Source organism: Cyprinodon tularosa, unplaced genomic scaffold, assembly GCF_016077235.1.
Source record: "Cyprinodon tularosa strain WSP-4 unplaced genomic scaffold, ASM1607723v1 ctg837, whole genome shotgun sequence".
NCBI classification, from domain to species: Eukaryota; Metazoa; Chordata; class Actinopteri; order Cyprinodontiformes; family Cyprinodontidae; genus Cyprinodon; species Cyprinodon tularosa.
In genome coordinates this window covers 234,991-253,783 of record NW_024039604.1, presented here as the reverse complement: position 1 = coordinate 253,783, position 18,793 = coordinate 234,991, and the positions used below count along the sequence as shown (strand labels likewise).

Genomic DNA, 18,793 nt, shown 5'->3' with positions numbered 1-18,793 from the left:
TAAGGTTTTCTTTTAGTGATAGTGTAACTTGCTATGTTATTACCATGCTATTATATGGTTATTGATGTTCTGTAAAATAAAGCGTTACAGAAAGTTCTAAATTGAGTAGAATGTTTTATTTTTAAAGTTGTAGGGAAGTCATATTTAAATGTCTAATCATTCTGGCTTAAACATGTTTATAAATGTAATCTTTATTAGACGATATTGTCCCAAAATTTAGAAAATTTCTATTTAAAAAAATCCTGTCTTAAAATCTGTGTGTTTTTTTTCCCTTTATCTTATGCAGGCCAGTTAGTTATACGTCAGCCTGAACACCTAAATTAGGCCAATCATATATCAACGGTCATCTGTCAATCAAATTTTTTCGGTCATAGCATTGTGATTCATATTTTGCAGCTAATATACTCAATCCCATTGAGTTCCGTCCCAGTGTTCACATGGATGGACGTCTGTGTCTTCAGCAGGCGTAGAGCTAACAGAACTGGCAGCATTGCGAGGCAAGGGCTCAAACATGTACGGCTGGAAGCCTTCTACACCAAACCAAGCTTCTGCCGCCCTGGCGTCCTCTTCCACAACATCTTCGTCCCGCTTTCCTCCTCTAAATAAAAAAATAAAAAATGTATGACGGAGGAGACTCATCCACGACCTCCGACACTAAACTCTCCTCCTCTTGCATGTTTCCTCTGTCCATAGCGTTCCTTGACAGTGTCGTTTCTAAGTCACCAATTTAGTGCTACTTGGTCCCAATGGAATTTCCCATTGGGAACCTACTAGCACTAAGTTGGTAACTGGTTAGCAAGATGCTTCCAACTAACCAGCCAGAATCAAACTTGCTTCAGTCCCGCCCCCTTGATAAAGGCCCAATCACATTCACTTTATTCAGCCGTGTAAAGTCGTGCACTCGGGAGAATTCGGAAATGCGACGGTTGGAAAAGCTGTTTCCCTACGACTTTAAGACATGAATTACCCTTAGGTTATTTGGTTTGATTGTAATTGGCCTCATCAGGGCCTGCAGGTGGCGCAGCGGTTAGCACGCACAACCCATGTACGGAGGGCTTAGTCCTAGACACGGCCGACCTGGGTTTGAATCTGACCTGCGGTCCTTTGCCGCATGTCTTCCTCTCTCTCTCATAACCCCTTTCCTGTCAGCCTACTGTCGCAAAAAAGAGCCACTTAGTGCCGCAAAAACAAAAGAAAAACCTAAAAAAAAAAGAAGAAGAAGAAGAAGAAGAAAAAAAAGAAATTGTCTACATCAGGCCTTATAGAAACTCATATTGGTGAAATAATTGTTTAGTGTTAGGTATGTAAATGTAGACCTTATTGATGCTGCTGTTAGTTTTAGGACCGTTCTGGATTATCGTTACATTAACTCTCTGGCTGCTGTGTGCAAAGTGCTTCCGGTAAAATCCCTCTTATATATAGAATATGAATCAGCACTTAGACTTAAACAGACTTTATTGTCATTTTAAGAAAAAAAAAAAATTTTCGCTCGGTACAGCTCCCAAGACATTTCTATTTTTAAAGTGCAGCAGTGATAAAATATAAACATAAGATTGGTATATTATTTACAGATTCCAACATTCAGCGCTTTTTTTTCTTCTTTTAAACCCCATTTTTGCATCTGTGATACATTTAGACGTGGTAGTTTTGAGATCATAGTCTAAAAAAAATTGTTGTTTTCTTTCATTCTGTAAATAATTTAGTTATTAAAATGTTTTACATTTTTTTAATGGAGGCCAGTGTCACTGTTGACTGTTTATTTTATTTTTTTTTAATGTATTCCATCGTCTAATAAAGCTGTACTTCAGAAGCTAACCATGTATTTCAGATCCTGGAGGCGCTCATGGACATCATGCAGGTCCTCCGAGACATCTGCAAGAATCCAGATTCTCACGATAAAGGTGCCAACATGAAAAACTTGCATGTCGAATCAATATTTTAGCTGCTACCTCTAGATTCTGATATATTTTGTGCTCGATTCCACTTGCAGAATACCTGTGCAGGTACGCTGTACCCTGCCTGCTCGGTGTAGCCAGGGCATTCGGCCGATACAGTAACACTGACGAGCCGCTGCTGTCTAAGCTGTTCCCCCGACCTGCTGCTCCTTTGCTGTCCACTGCGGATGGAGGCGATGCTGCCCGCCGGCGCTCTTTCAACGAGTTCCGTTCAATCCTACCGAGCTCTCTGCTCACAGTGTGTCAGGGAGACTCCCTGAAGCGTAAAGGCTCCTCCGTGTCCAGCGTTTCACAGCAGGTATAACAGACCGGGAGCAGAATAAGGCAAGGCACCTGGGAGCTGCTGATTAAGATTGGATCCATTTTTTTCTTTTTAGGCAAGTCCGGAGAGAACAGGGCTGACACCTAGTTCTCCTGCTGATCCCTCTGCGCAGTACTTTGAAGGTAATTTCCTTAAACTAAAACCTCACATTTTAATGTATTTTCCATTATTTTGTTAATAGACAAATGCAATACAGAGTAAAACGGAACACGGCAAAGAAAGTGATTAAAAACTAGGAAAATTTACTTCAAATGAATCCAGTGGCCCTTATTTCAAACAGCTAAACTACATGAAAGGCTATTGGAATTCATGTTTTTCCCCTTAAAATAATGTAATAAGGTAATTAGACATTATGGACTTGTAAGGAAACAAAGAAGTTGTTTTTTTCTTATTAAAACACTTATTAAAACGACTTATTAAACATAAAATATCTTATTCCTTTAGCAAATTTCTTACTTGCCTTCTACATTCAAGGGAAAATACACTTATTTAATGAAAAATCTTGCCTATATCAAGCGAACACATGCTTTTAAAAAAGTGTGGTGTGCTTATTTATTTCAGCCATTTTTATCTGTTATCCTTAAACAAAACCAAGTTAATCTTTTTTCCTTCAGAAGTCTGTTATAAAGCTAACATAGTCCACCTGTATGTATTCTTATCTGTATAAATCCAGCTTTTCTGTGACGTCTTCAGATGTTTCCATGGTGACTGGCCACCGGTAAACGCTGAAGGTCGGGGTGGAAGTTGTGGTGAAGCTTGATAAAATGTTTGGTCACAAAAATAGACCAAAAGCTGCACAGTATCTCATTCTGATGCATGGTGGTGGGAGTATCATTCCCCTAAAGAATCACAGCTGCAATTTCAACTAAAGGTGGTTCTAAATAGGATAAATGTGCAGCTTAGCCTTTTAGAATATAAATACGAAAGAATCCCTCCAATATTTTCCCTTTACATCACAATAATGAGCTACTATGTTGCAGTCAATCACATCAATAAAATACCTTGAATTTCATGGCTTTAACATGCAAAAATATGAAATAAGTCCCTGAGGTTTGAATGCTTTTGTAAATTAAATTGAATAATTGTTTAAAGAAATAGCTTCTGATCCTATCAGCCACTTTTGTTGCCGTCCTTTCAAAAAAATCTCTGATGGCTGTGATTTTCCGTCCTGCCTCAGGTTCTTACCTCCCTGATGGCAGCGCGGTGGACCCGGATTACTACTTCTCCACCATCAGCTCCAGCTTCTCCGTGTCTCCGCTCTTCACCGGGAGCAGCGCCGGAGAGTTCCAGGTCCCTATGGATATGCTCAGACTGCTCCTTCAAATGGTTGGTGCCTAATATAATTAACACACTGCAAAAAATTTAAATCTCAAAAAGTCATTTGTTTCTTAAAATAAGTGCATTTTCTTTAATTCGGGAGGTACCGTATTTTCACGACTATAAGGTGCACTTAAACGTCTTTTTTTCCCCTCAAAATGTGCGGTGCGCCCTTTGGTGCGGTGCACCCTATGTGTGTTGCAACTGCGACTTTTGAGACCACCTCATTGAGGAGATGATGAAAGAGTGGCTGAATGTAAGGAGACCAGGTGTTTTTTTTTCACTCATCACCATTAATATGTAACTCCATGCATTCCCATCTCACAGCTGATGTGAAAAACATGGGGAAACAAATTAACGCTGTGCTCGCTGTTATTCAACCGCTCGACATCGGTGTGAACCGGACCCAGCAGGTGCAGCAGAAGCAGCGAGTTTACATGCAAAGTCAATGGTTGACGCGCGTATAGGTGCAGCAAAAGGTCCCGCAGCCTTTAAGCATCTAACGCACCGCCAACACGCTGCTGCTGCTCGAGATGGAAAAATTGAAGTTTTGCTGCTGGACGCGCCGCATCAACCAATCAGAGAAGCTGATCTGGGAGCTGACAGCGAGGTAGACACAGCGCTCTGATGACATATGATATTAACGCAAAGAAAAGGGCTGGATGGATGAGGAGATGATGAAAGCGTGGCTGAGAGAGGTGTATGTGAGGAGAACAGGTGTTTTTTTCCACGCATCACCATCGCTGTTAATCTGTGACTCCATGCGTGCCCATCTCACAGCTGAAGAGAAAAACATGGTGAATCAAATGGATGCTGTGCTCGCCGTTATCCCGGGAGGTCTGACAAAGGAACTTCAACCGCTCGACATCGGTGTGAACCGGCCGTTCAAAGTAAGGCTGCGAGTGGCGTGGGAGCGATGGATGACAGACGGAGACCACAGTTTCAGGATAAGTGGAAGGCAGCGCCGGGCAAGTTACGCCACCGTTTGCGGATGGATTGTAGATGCTTGGACTAAAGTGTCTGCTGGCTCTGTTGTTCAAGCTTTCGCAAAAGCCGGCATTATTTCTGAGGAGCCGCGCTGTACGGAAAGTGACTCTGATAGCGAAGAAGGGGAAATTGGCATGTCTGATTTAGCGCAGCTGTTTAATTCAGAAACAGAGGATGATGACTTTGATGGGTTTGATTAATACTTTGTAATAAATACATGAATAAAGCACAATCACACTCAGTTTTGCTCCCGCTCTATTTTTCTACCTGAAAACTTAATTCAACAGCAGCCTCTGGGCGGGTCTCCTCCTCTTCATCGCGGTGGCTGGCAGGTGTTTTTTCATCTAAATAATCTTAATCTTGCAGCTATATTTGCTGTGATCAGGGGGAATAAAGTAGTTTTAATATGTTTTTAAGTGAGAAAGTCCACCTGAAAACTTCATAATTGCAGTCAGTTCATCCAGATTATCTATTTCTGTCGGAGGCGCTCAGACCCCCACATACCAGCGGTGCACCGACAGCAGAAATCCTTTCATCAGCAGCCTCTAGGCCGGGCAGCCTCCAGGTTCACCGTGGCTGCTGGCAGGTGTTTTTCATCTAAATAATTTTAACTGCAGGCACCAGGATACCGGTAATAAAAGCGAACATATTCCGTCGGCAGGTTTCAGGATTTTAAGTTAATTTAGGAGTGATCACAGCGCTGTGTCATCTGCGATGTGTCTGTCTCACGGCCAGCAGCCAGGTTTGATTAATAGTTTGTAATAAATACATGAATAAAGCACAGTCATACTCAGTTTTGCCCCCGCTGTATTTTTAAATACGCAGTAGAGGTATTTAAAGGTAGTAGAGGACATGTACCTGTATATAAAAAACGCGCCCTATAGTCCGGTGCGCCTTATGTGTGTGTTAAATACAGAAATGGGACACATAACTGAGAGTGCGCCTTTTAGTACGGTGCGCCTTATGGTTGTGAAAATACGGTAAGTGAGACAGTTTGCCAATGGAACAAGACAATTTACTTTTAAAATAAGAAAAAAACAATTTTATTGTCTCATTTCAAGTGAATATTATCTAATCTTTTTATTTGAAAAGCAAAAAATACTCATTCCATTGGCAAATAATCTGATAAAACTGCTCAAATTAAGGCTAAATGCACCTAAATTAAGAATTCTTTACTTCTTTCTAGATCGGTTTTGCAGTGCAATTCCTTTTACACTGGAAAAACGATCTAGAAATAACTAAAAATATCTTAAATTAAGTGTATTTACCCTAAATTTGAGGAAGTAAATGAGATAGATTGCCAATCGAATGAGTATTTTCACTCTTAGAATAAGATAATTAGAAAACATGCGCTTGAAATAAAACGATACAATTGTACTTTCTTATTTTAAATGTAAATTGTCTCATTCCATTGGCAAAATGTCTCACTTTCCTCCTCCATTAAAAAAAATGACACTTATTTTAAGAAAAATTGACTTATGTAGATTAAAATTTTTTGCAGAGTAGCATTCATCCTAGTGAAATTCAAAGTCTCTTTAAAAAGCATCACGGTGACGATGAACTGAAATGTTAATCTAAACTGTTGCTTGTCTTGAACAGGTTGAGCAGTTTGTTTCCGAGTCATTTCTAAAGTCCCTGGATGGAACCTTAGCAGAACTTCGAGAGGTAGGACTCCACACGGCCCTGTTCTTCTTTTATTCAAATACATGTAATTATTATGATTTTATAAAATCTTTATTTAACCAGGAAAGTCATCTTTGAAAATATTCTATTGAAAGGGAGGCCTGGCAAAGAAAAGCTCAACTATTACATATAAAACATTCACTGCTCACAAAATTAAAAGGAACGTTCTAAAATCCACCCTAGATCTCAATGAATCTAATATTCTGAGTGAAAAACTTTATTATAAACAAAGTGGAATTGATTAAGAAGAAAATGAGTCAAAATCATCAATCTAAATCAGAATTATTACACCATAAAGATCTGGATTCAGATTTATAGTCGATAAAAAGACGTTTTGGTCAGAGAGCAAGTGAAGCTCACAATATTGCTTGTTACTCTTTTGTGTTTTCATTTCCCATAAAGTGGATTTCAACAAGACCCCCAGTTACTCACTGTGACGGGTTAAATTCTTGCAGTTTGTTACAAATCTAAAGGTGATTAACTCACTCTTATGAATCACTGGACAGAGGGTCACCATAATCCAACACTGGCTTTTTTATTTTGAAGTAGAAGTCTGGACAGGAAGGAATAACCAATGGATCGTTATTTATACCTACAACCAATACGTTTGTCGTGATTTCATGAAGTTAGCGTTGATCAGTAAAAAAATAAAAACAATATTTTTCGTTGCGATCACCGAGTCTGGGAGCGGCCATTTTTGCCAAATATAGTAACACCTCACTCCTGCCATCTTCCAGCAGTGATGTCACGGTGCGGTTAGCCTAGCGCCATTCTCCCCGCTTCACAAGCCAAATCAATGGGAACTACTAGACACATCTGCAATCAACAACAATTATTGAAGATTTCCAGAGGACTTCACCATTGAAATTCACCAGAGCTGTAGTTACACTGACAATGCCCATGTGCATGGCAGTTGGATTTTGCAATTCATCGGGTAAAAGTGGGGAAAAAATGAATTATTTCACTTTTGCGATTCATGATCCTCCACGTGCGGGTTCATTGTTAGATTGCCAACTTGAAGAGGAAGGATTTGCCATCGAACTTCTAGCCAGAGAAAAAACACGTTATTAATCCGTTACTCTCTGCTTCGCATGGTGCAATGGTCATCATGGATAATAATGCGTTGTGACAAACACCAGATACAGCACTGGGACTTGATCAACAGCCGATACCGCACCGTGACGTCACAAACCAGTAGGTGGCAGTAGTGTTCTTTGACAAACATGGATGCCTCCAGTAAAGCACATTCAAATTAAATTACTCCTAATTAAAAACACCTATTATTTATTGAACAGTATGGAATAATTTCATATTTAAAGTGCTTCAGAAGTTTGAGCGGACTTTTCCTTTAAAAGAAAAGAAAAAAAAAATTTGCGATTTATAATTTTTTTAAAGACCCACCCTCTCCAAAAAAATGTGAGTGCGTGAGCCCATCTCTCGTCGTGCACGCTCTGTTTAAAAGTTTCTGTTCTCATAGCTCATACAAGCTTACTGTGTCAGAACATCCGTCCTAACGCCTAAATCCCTCAATCACTATATAGAGTGGACTCAGTTCAGACAGATGATCACTGTTTCTTTTTCTCCCCATATGTTACGTAACTCCTCCTCCACCTCGTGCTGCCATCTTTGTTAGTCACCGCTGTCGGGTAGCTACAGCCTATCGCGACACAGGCCACTGTGACAGCAATTCCCACAATTCTTTGCGAGGGGAGCTTTCCTCACAAAGCATTCTGGGATATAACCGCCTCTTCTGAGGCCTTTCTTTTCTTCTCATACGCTTCGTAGACACTTTTTCTCTTACGCCCCTTGGCCATTTTCAAAGAACCACTGTGAGAAAGGTGAGCTTCAATGACTGTCTGAAAACGTAGCTCACCACAGATATACGCCTGAAAGTGTGCATGAGCAGAAAAAGATAGCTAACGGGACAAGCACGTAGGACGGCCTTACGTAAACATATCACCAGAATGATTGACAATTAGGAGGACCACTTATTTAGATGATCCACCCGGAAATAAAAGATCATCCTCTATATTTTCAGTTACAGTAATAAGTCATTTTGGACTTCTCACTGATTCATCACAGTAATGGTGCTTTTCTCTTGTTAGAGCAATCCTGGCATCCATTTCCACTACAAAACATTCAGTGATCCATTATATGTGGCCATATTTAAAATGCTGAGAGACACTCTGTACAATTTAAAAGGTAAGGCCGCAAATCTTTTAAATGATAATTAAAAAAACAGCATTCAAGCATTGTGGTAGTCTGTATAATAAATGATGTTTTTCACGGTTTAGACCTTCAGACGGACTATGTGAAAGAAGTCCATGACTTTGTCCTGGAGCAGTTCAGCAGCAGCCAATCAGAGCTGCAGAGGATTCTCCATGATGTGGAGTATCTCCAGAGCGAACTGAGCCCACTCAAGCTGCGCTGTCAGGCCAACGCTGCCTGTGTTGACCTCATGGTCTGGGCTGTAACAGAGGAACAGGGTAAAGATTGGCTTTTCTCACCTAGTTTAACAATGACTACGTTCAACTGATGCGAATTTCAAGCTGTTTGCTTTTTTTCCTACAGGAGCTGAGAACCTTTGCACCAAACTGTCGGAGAAGCTGCAGTCAAAGACCTCTAGTAAAGTGATTATCGCCCACATGCCCCTCCTCATATGCTGCCTACAGGTAAAATAAACCAGTTTTTAATTAAACGTAGCATTTTGAAAGGCTTTAAAGATCCTATATAATCTTTTTTAAAGTCGTTGCGAAGTCATATTGAAATGTCGAATCATTCTGGCTTACTATTACCTCTTCTTCCTCAAAAAAATTATTTTTTACAGACTTAAAAACTTTTAAAGACAAGGGAAAAAAATATTGATACATTAAAATATCACAATATCTTCATATGCTGATATATTGCTATTTAAAAACACCATATCAATCTCTTTTACTAATGAAATATTGCTATATGTCATCGTTATGCTACGAAATCCCCCGAAAATTCACAAAATTTTGCCATATTTTTATATGTTGATATATTGACGCGGTATCGATCTATTTTACTAACAAAATCTCACAAGAATTTGCAAAATATCACGAGAGTTTGTAACAGAACGATGAAATTTTAATGAGATTTTGAAAGTAAAATAGATCGATACCGCGTTTTTAAAAATCAATTTGATATCAGCATATGAAAATATATTTGAGTTTATTATTTTTCCAAGTGTCAGAAATGGATAACAAAACGGCTATTTTCAGTGACTACTTATTTTTGTCCAGCTTTAACATCGGTATCATTATCGGTTATCGGCTACATGAGTTTTAAAATATCGGCATATCGGATATCGGCCAAAATCCCAATATCATGCATCCCTATTTTTTTTCCATTATCTTATGCAGGCCAGTTAGTTATACGTCAGCCTGAACACCTAAATTCCACCAATCATATATCAATGGTCATCAAATTTTTTCGCTCATAGCATCTTGATTCATATGTCACAGCTAATATACGCAACGGTTGAAATAAGAATAATTTCCTTTCCCATTGAGTTCCGTCCCAGTGTTCACGTGGATGGACGTCTGTGTCTTCAGCAGGCGTAGAGCTAACAGAACTGGCAGCGTTGCGAGGCAAGGGCTCAAACATGTACGGCTGGAAGCCTTCTACACCAAACCAAGCTTCTGCCGCCCTGGCGTCCTCTTCCACAACATCTTCATCCCCGCTTTCCTCCTCTAAATAAAAAATGTATGATGGAGGAGACTCATCCACGACCTCCGACACTAAACTCTCCTCCTCTTGCATGTTTCCTCTGTCCATAGTGTTCCTTGACAGTGTCGTTTCTAAGTCACCAATTTAGTGCTACTTGGTCCCAATGGAATTTCCCATTAGGAACCTACTAGCACTAAGTAGCTAACTGGTTAGCAAGATGCTTCCAAGACACCAGCCACAACCAGAAAGGCTTGTGAACCTTCTGCCACAACAATCCCACACCTTTGATAAACGACCAATCACAGTCACTTTATTCACTCATGTAAAGTCGTGCACCAGTCGGGAGAATTCAGAAATGCAACCGTTGGAACAGCAGCTTCCCTATGACGTTAAAATAAAAAAACAAAAACAACAAAAAGGGTCAGTTCAGTTGTTTTATAAAATTTGTGAATCAGGAAATTGTCTACACTTTTCATTTTAAAATGGATTTTGTTTTTATTTTTTTTATTTAAAAAGTCAATGTATAACATGGAGGCATAAAAACTTCATTTTATTTCAGTGATAAATTCTGTTTAAATTTCCAGATTTTAATGAAAAATGTCTCCGGACCTTTACTGGTTGATGATTTTCTTTAATCGGACCCCGCTGACTTTTAATTGGTTATTCCTGTATTTTTAGATTTAAATAAGGAATATATCTTGTAATCTTATAAAACTGACAGAAATCTGCAGTCGGTGCGCCCTTAGATTTTATCTGTAAGCAAACTTATCCACCTCTTATTTTAACTGCATTTCTTATATAATGGAAATGCAGCGATTTGCTGTGTTTATTTATTGTCTTTATTACAGAATATTTTTAAAGTTTTGCCCATATTTGTAATTGAAACAGACACGATAGCTAAAATGCTTGTTCCCTGTCTGGATGGGATGAGAAGGAAGTGAGTCCGAGCTTTGACTATTGAGCCGTGTGCCTCCATTGCTCTGATGTCAGTCCACTGTTTGCTTCCAGGGTCTGGGTCGTCTGTGCGAGCGCTTCCCGGTGGTGGCCCACTCCGTCACCACGTCTCTCAGGGACTTCTTGGTGGTACCGTCTCCGGTTTTGGTGAAGCTCTACAAATATCACAGCCAGTACAATCCTGGTAAGAGCGGGTTCAAATCGATCACCATAAACTGTAGTGTTGAAATAACAAAAGTAGCACAAAGCTGTGAGGTGGGGTAGAAAAGGTGGCATGTACTCTCTCACTTTGTAGTTTTAACCATGTTTATTAGAAAAGTGTCACTTTTATTTTCTGTTTTGTTTTGCATGTTAACTGATTGCTGTTTTTCTTTGGGTCTGTAGTGATTTAACATGTTCCCAACAAAGTTAAAAAAGTTAAAAACAAACCACTGGACATTGTTTTACAAGTTTGAAGATGTTTCGCTTCTCATCCAGGAAGCTTTTTCGATTCAAAATTTATATATGTATTTTTTTTTTTATTATTAAAGCTTCCTGGATGGGAAGTGAAACATCAGTGCACAATGAGGTGAATGCCAGTCCGCCCCAGCAAAAGACCTGGTTCTGCTTGATGTTTCTTCCTGTTAAAAGGGAGTTTTTGCTTACCACTGTTGCTACATGCATGCTTAGGGATTGCTCCAGAGTCTACAACAGTGCAAGAAAAGGTCTACTGTTGCCACATTCTCATCCAGGTGAAGAGAATCCTGCAAAGTCAATGAGTGGACGCCATCAGCTGGTTTTCTTTAGAGATAAATCTTCTGATCTGAATTGATAGAATAGAATAAAAGAATACAATAGAAAATCCCTTTATGTCCCAAAATGGGGAAATTTAGTCGTAACAGCAGCAAAGCGGCAGGCATGCAAGAAAAGGTCACACTGGTAGAGATATTAATAAGTGTGTGTGTATATATATATATATATATATATATATATATATATATATATATATATATATATATAATATGTATATATATATATATTAGGGATGGAACGGTTTTTGAAAACCGAATCGTTCGATTCGCGTGTGTTGCGTTCGGTTCATGCACTGCTCCTTTTTCTCATAGGCGAAGCGTTTACACTCCAGAGCAGAAGGTGGCGGTACTGTGACCAAAGCCAACCACCAGTAGTAAACAAGAAGAAGTAGAAGCGAAGCAGCGTAGTGTAGCAGAAAAAAATCAGTTGTTGTGGAGAATTGTGTGGGTATGGCGAGTGGGAAAGAACAGGAGTTGGAAGACGCGCCAGCAGCACTTAATAGGTCTGCTGTATGGGAGCGCTTTGCATTTAGAGTGACCTACGATGACGGAGGAAAGAAAGTTGTGGATAAAAGTGCAACAGTGTGCAAGCATTGTGCAACACGTTTTGTTTATGCTAACAGCAACACGACCAACATGTCATGCTAACCCCAAAATCCCACATACTCCGTCAGCGCTCCGCCCCGCTGCGCTCCAGACCGCCTGCTCAAAGCAAAGTCTACAGCCTCCGCTGTGGCTCCCGTCCGCTCCCCTTGGAGATGGTAGAGCGCATGCGTGAAATGATTAAATTCAAAGCAGCAAAACATGCGGAAATGATCCATTGTTTCCGCAAATCATTAAAAATAATTACAATTCATTATTTTTTGGGGATTTTTTTTCATTAATTTCATTTTAAAAAAAAATTCATTAATTTTTATAATTTTTTTTATCATTTTTTTTATTTTTCGGTGTAACAATAAACATATACAGAATCGAACCGAAAACCGTGACCATGAAACCGTGAACAGAACTGAACCGTGGATTTTGTGAAGCGTTCTACATAGATATATATATATTAGTGCTGTCAATCGATTAAATTTTTTTAATCGCGATTAATCGCATCAATGCCTGAGTTAACTCGCGATTAATCGCATTTTAATCGCACATTTTTTCCCTGATTGAAAATCATTTAAATACTCTCGATGACATACAAAAAAATACATACAGGCTAGGTTTGTGCCAATGTTCTTTTTTTAAAAATGAAAACAGGTCACAGACACTGATTTATGCCAAAAATAACAAATATGTAGCCAAAAAAAAGGCCCTGAAAACAGGCTGATGTAAAAGACAGTCTTTACAGTTAATACAGTCTTTTGAACAAAGACAAGCATTTTACCCTACTGCTATAAAATTTAATAGAGTTAACATTAGATGTTAATTAACCAAGGTAATAATGAACAATTTTCAATCAATACATCAAAATCAATAGACCAACATCATGGAGGTAGTCTATGCTCTAGAAAGTTACTTTTCAGCCTCTTAACAAAAATGAGAACACACACACACCCACCCACACACACACACACACGATACCGACCTGTTGCGTACACAGATGGCAAGAGTGCCGTAGCAGATTCCATTTCACCTCAGTAATCTGTTTTCTCAGCGTATTTCAGGTTGCTACTAGTTACCAGACACTCAACTTGTTTATTGGTGGTGGGGCTTAAAGAAAAGGCACTAGCGTCACCCAGTGTATGAGCGTCTTTTTCCCTTGAGGAGGTCCGCTCTCGAAGCCTATGAGAAATGCATACACTGGGGGAAAATAGCCCGCCTTCCCGCAGGCTGCAGCGGGATGTACTTGGAAAATTGTACCATAAAACCACATAGCGTTAATCTCACATTAAAAAAATTATCGCCGTTAAAATGGCCTCGCGTTAACGCGATAATAACGCGATAATTTTGACAGCACTAATATATATATATATATATATATATATATATATATATATATATATATATATATATATATATATATATATATATATATATATATACAACATCAGTAAAGATGTGCAAAATTTCAGTAGCATTCCATTTAGTGCCTGAGAAATATTATTTGGTTGATTTTTTTTCTGTAAACCACCTTGAGATGATTTGTTGTGAATTAGTTCTGTATAGTGTGGAGTTAGGAAGCTGAGACAGAGGCAAATTTAGCAAATACACAGATTAATTTCACGTCCGCAGATGGAGAGGAAAAAGCTCTGACTGGGGCAAGCTCAGTATATACATTGATACAACAACTCCCAGCATCATGCTGTCAGGATGCAGCTGCCAAGGGAAGCTGATTCAAAATAAACATAGAAAACTTGTTGGAGGTTAATTAAGAACTGGGCACTGCAGCTGTGTTCCTCCTCTACTTCGACATTTGTGTGTTTAATGTGAAAATATCTTGTCTAATATGTCTTCTTTCTTCATTGGGGAGGAGGCGGAAGATGTTAGCTAGTTATATGAACCGTTTAATACCAATTGATATCAGTTTACATAGAATGAGACATTTGGAAGAAGATAATCTGATGTCTGAATTGATCTTTTTGTCTGTGGTCCATTTGGTCGTAGTGGTCTAATGAGAGCTGTGGAGGATGCCTTTAGAGATGACCATGAGGTTAAAATGTCAATTCTTCTTTAAAGCAGGGGGTGAGATCAAGATCCATGTGACCAACGAACATTCCCAATCCACCATCAGCGCCAACGCAAACAAGAAGAGCCAGCCCTCCATGTACGAGCAGCTGCGGGACATCTCCATCGATAATATATGCAGGTGAGTTCACACAGCAGGGCTTATATTTACCAACCGTCTCTGCTAGTAAATCAGTTTTATACTTTCTGTTACATCAGATTCAGAACCAGAACATCTTCGATCAAAAATATCTGTGATTTTGGATTCATCTTAATTCAGTGTAGCAGTTTTTCTTTCCATTGCTTTGCTACAAATCAGCATTGGCAAAAAATGTCCCACCCCGGTGAACAAGTCTTTGTGCTTGACTTGGAAGTCCTGTGCTGGGTCTCCTAGTATCTTGATTAAGATAAAAAGATGTTCTTATCGTATTTGAACTCACCCTTTTCCCCCAGGTGCCTAAAAGCCGGCCTCACCATGGACAACGTCATCGTAGAAGCTTTCCTCGCCAGCCTGTCCAACCGTCTCTACATCTACCAGGAAAACGACAAGTAAGCCGGCCCTGCCTTACTCACCCCTGAACTTAATGTCCTGAAACAAACCTCTGAGTTCCTCTCTCCTCCCCCTCCAGGGATGCCCACCTGATTCCGGATCACACCATCAGAGCTTTGGGCCACATCGCTGTAGCTTTACGGGACACGCCCAGAGTGATGGAGCCCATCCTGCAGATCCTGCAGCAGAAGTTCTGCCAGCCGCCCTCTCAGCTCGACGTCCTCATCATAGATCAGCTGGGCTGCATGGTGATCACAGGAAATGTGAGAGCCGGCACGTTTCTTTTTAATTAAGAGGTTCTACACCTCAGTTAGTCCTCATGTTAATAGCTTAACGTCTCTTTCTTTGCTTTTAGCAATACATCTACCAGGAAGTGTGGAATTTGTTCCAGCAGATCAGTGTGAAGGCGAGCTCCATGGTTTATTCAACCAAAGACTACAAGGACCACGGCTACAGGTGAAGTTCAAACCATCTTTACTTTGGTTGCTTTACAGGAAAATACACATTTCTGATTTACTTATCAGATAGTGCTGTATACAAATAATCCACTTGAGAGTAAATGTCAATTAATAGCATATTATATATATATATTTTGCTTTTAGTTAATTACATCTGCTTAAGCCTGAAAGGTTCAGTATATGTAACTGGACGTGAAGTTTTCTAGAAGTTTTAAAGGAAAAGTCCGGTCAGCAAAGAAAAACCAATGGATAATTATTTATACCTAAAACTAATACATCTTCCCGCTTTACAAGCAAAATCAATTGGAGCTACTAGACACATCTGCAATTAACAACAATTATTGAAGATTTCCGGAGGACTTCACCATTGAAATTCACCAGAGCTATAGTGAAACTGACAATGCCCACGTGCATGGCAGCTGGATGGTGTAATACATTGGGTAACAGTGAAAAATAAAAAAGGTACTTGGATAATAGCGCGCTGTGAAAAACGCTAGATACAGCACTGGGACTTGATCAACAGCCGATACCGCACCATGACGTCACAAACCAGTAGGTGGCAGTAGTGTTCTTTGACAAACATGGATGTCTCCATTAAAGCACATTCAAATTAAATTACTCTTAATTTAAAAAAACATAATACTTTATTGAACAGTATATAATTATTTCATATTTAAAGTAATTTCAGAAGTTTCAATTCTGAATATGACCAGACTTTTCCTTTAAAAACCAACAAGAATAGGCTGCTGGGAATGAAGAAAACTATGTTGCTGGAGTCCAGTGTAGTGAGGAGTGCACAGACCTTTACATTGGAGAGACCAAGCAACCACTACACAGCTTCATGGCTCCACACAGAAGAGCAACTCGTCAGGACAGGACTCAGCGGTTCGCCTACACCTGAAGGCTGAAGGACACTTGTTTGAGGACAACAACGTCCATATTCTGGCCAAGGAAGAAAGATGGTTTGAGCAAGGAGTTAAGGAAGCCATCTTTGTTAACCTGCAAAAACCCTCTCTCTACAGAGAAGGTGGTCTTTAGGCGGGCATACACTGAGTTTTTGGGCTGATTCTCCAGTCCTGTGGAAATTCTTTCAGATCGGGCTGAGTTTCAGCCTCATTGTGCGTCCTGCATCGTGTAGAATACAGGAGGTAACAAGGGCTGAATGGCCTCTCATGACCACCTCCCATCAGGAATCATAAGGTAAGGAGAAAATCAAACAAAATGTTTAAAATTCAGTCGGCCCTTGTAAAGTGTTGGTGGGTAAATACTGCTGTTGAAGCTGAGCTACAGGCCGACTTAGCAGAACCTAATGCATGGCGCATGTGCAAAGTAGGTAGTACTTCTTCTACTTCCAAATTGAGAAGTCTGACCAGCGCCATCTCTCAGCACTCAGTCAGTCGTGTGGTTTCTGGACGCCCAGTATGAGCAGTTGGATCGCATGTGACAGTGTGAGAACAGGCAATCGCTGTGAACTTTTAAACCCTGCGATTTCACCCTAGAGTTTGAGCTGTAGCTGAGTACAATGGTTGAAAAAAACCCGGTCTTAGACGTAACCATTCACCCAGCTACAAAGCACTTTAAAGAAACAATACCCAGAAGATTCACCTGTCCTCGCCTGACTCACACTTCATTGAGGCATGTGAATGAAACCTCTCTGATGAGGGAGTGAGCGACCCATCAGAACCCCCTTACCGCCATTAACACCCCCCATGTGACCTCCTTGGCCAATCCAGTAGGAAGGACCAAAGCCACCTTTTGTCCCCCTAATTCTTTGTTAAACCTGGGCGCACTGGGCCCTATCAGCAGACATGGTGTAACGCTGTCGCCATCTGCTGGCAGTAGGCTTTTGTTGAAATATTAGCTTATGTATGAAGGTGTAACGCTTTGTGTTGAATGTTCCCTGTTCTCTGTGCAGACACTGCTCCCTGGCTGTCATAAATGCTCTGGGAAACATAGCGGCCAACATGCAGGCCGAGCAGATGGTGGATGAGCTTCTGGTCAACCTGCTGGAGCTTTTTGTGCAGCTGGGCTTAGAAGGCAAGAGGGCCAGTGAGAGAGCCTCGGATAAGGGCCCCGCCCTGAAGGTATGCTTCATATCGCCACATGTTTCAATGCAGCTTTAAAAAGTTTATGACAACTTTAGGTTAACAGGAAGTCTGCCAAATGAAGGCATGCATTTGCTCCCAAACGTCTTTTTTTTCTTGTGTAGTCCTACACCTGGTTCACTTGTTAGGACGGAGTGTTAGGGCCAGGATAGAGATTTTTTTATTTTGAGAATGAAGTCGTGACATAACAAGAATAAAGTCATAATATTAAGAGAATTAGGTCATCATGCCACAAGAAAGCTTCAGGCTCCGATCAGCAGATGATGGCTGACCAGCTCCACCAATCAGCCACCTGAGAATATTACGACTTTATTCTAGTAATTTTAGTACTTTATTGTTGTAATTTTAAGACTTTATTCTCGTAATTTTACGACTTTATTCTCGTAATTTTACGACTTTGTTCTCGTAATTTTACGACTTTATTCTGGTAATTTTACGACTTTATTCTGGTAATTTTACGACTTTATTCTCGTAATTTTACGACTTTATTCTGGTAATTTTACGACGTTATTCTCGTAATTTTAAGACTTTATTCTCGTAATTTTACGACTTTATTCTCATAATTTTAGGACTTTATTCTCATAATTTAAGGATTTTATTCTCGTAATTGTATGACTATTCTCGTTGCGACTTTATTCTTGTAATTTTATGACTTTATTCTCGAAATAGATGGAAAAAAAAATCTCTAGCCTGGCCCTAATACTCTGTCATAACATGGAAACCGAATCACGCAGGGTTTTGCTCTGCTTAACGGTGTGGCTCTGAAGATAATGTTAGGGGATTAGCCCGCCCTGTTTGGTGTGTTAAGAGTGATCAGGTCAGTTTAGGACACCGGGAAAAATCAGGGAAACCAAAACACTGGATTCTCTTGGCCCGATAGTGCCTGTACATGCTGGCCATTCAATTTTGATTTTGAAATGGGAAATCCAAAAAATGAGAAACATACTGCCTTCTGATTTTAAAATAAATAAAAAAATGGGAAAACCATTAAAAATGATCCAGTTTTTGGTTGTTTTGTCTTGACATCTCCAATCCGGGAAACACTAAACAAATCTAGACGTCCTTTCTGTCCTGAGCGTATGCCCGGCTTAATGGACAAATCTTAAAGCAACTTCTGACTAATCCTAACTTCCTGGCTTCCTGTAGTGACATTCAAGGGTCAGTGGTTTACCTAGAATAATGCTAGCTTCTTCTCTAATAGTTTTCCAAGAGATCAAAATGATCCCTGAATGACGTAAAAAAAAAACCTGTAGGTTCTCTTTTATTGTAGCTTTTTTTAATTTGTCATTTGTTTTTATCACAGTTCTTCGCTAAGACTGAAGC

General features: G+C 39.8%; 1 protein-coding gene across 1 annotated transcript in view; it reads left to right on the top strand.

Moving 5' to 3' along the window:
* The window catches only part of pi4kaa (phosphatidylinositol 4-kinase, catalytic, alpha a), an 84,071-nt gene that overhangs the window by 11,824 nt on the left and 53,454 nt on the right, over positions 1–18,793 (top strand). Inside the window, exons 5-18 of the mRNA XM_038272567.1 lie at positions 1,829–1,901; positions 1,991–2,253; positions 2,333–2,399; positions 3,455–3,603; positions 6,181–6,246; positions 8,370–8,466; positions 8,559–8,750; positions 8,836–8,936; positions 10,966–11,095; positions 14,370–14,499; positions 14,811–14,906; positions 14,987–15,170; positions 15,263–15,363; positions 17,281–17,449. Of these exons, the coding sequence (XP_038128495.1) occupies positions 1,829–1,901; positions 1,991–2,253; positions 2,333–2,399; positions 3,455–3,603; positions 6,181–6,246; positions 8,370–8,466; positions 8,559–8,750; positions 8,836–8,936; positions 10,966–11,095; positions 14,370–14,499; positions 14,811–14,906; positions 14,987–15,170; positions 15,263–15,363; positions 17,281–17,449 (1,818 nt within the window). The remainder of the gene's footprint in view (positions 1–1,828; positions 1,902–1,990; positions 2,254–2,332; positions 2,400–3,454; positions 3,604–6,180; positions 6,247–8,369; positions 8,467–8,558; positions 8,751–8,835; positions 8,937–10,965; positions 11,096–14,369; positions 14,500–14,810; positions 14,907–14,986; positions 15,171–15,262; positions 15,364–17,280; positions 17,450–18,793) is intronic.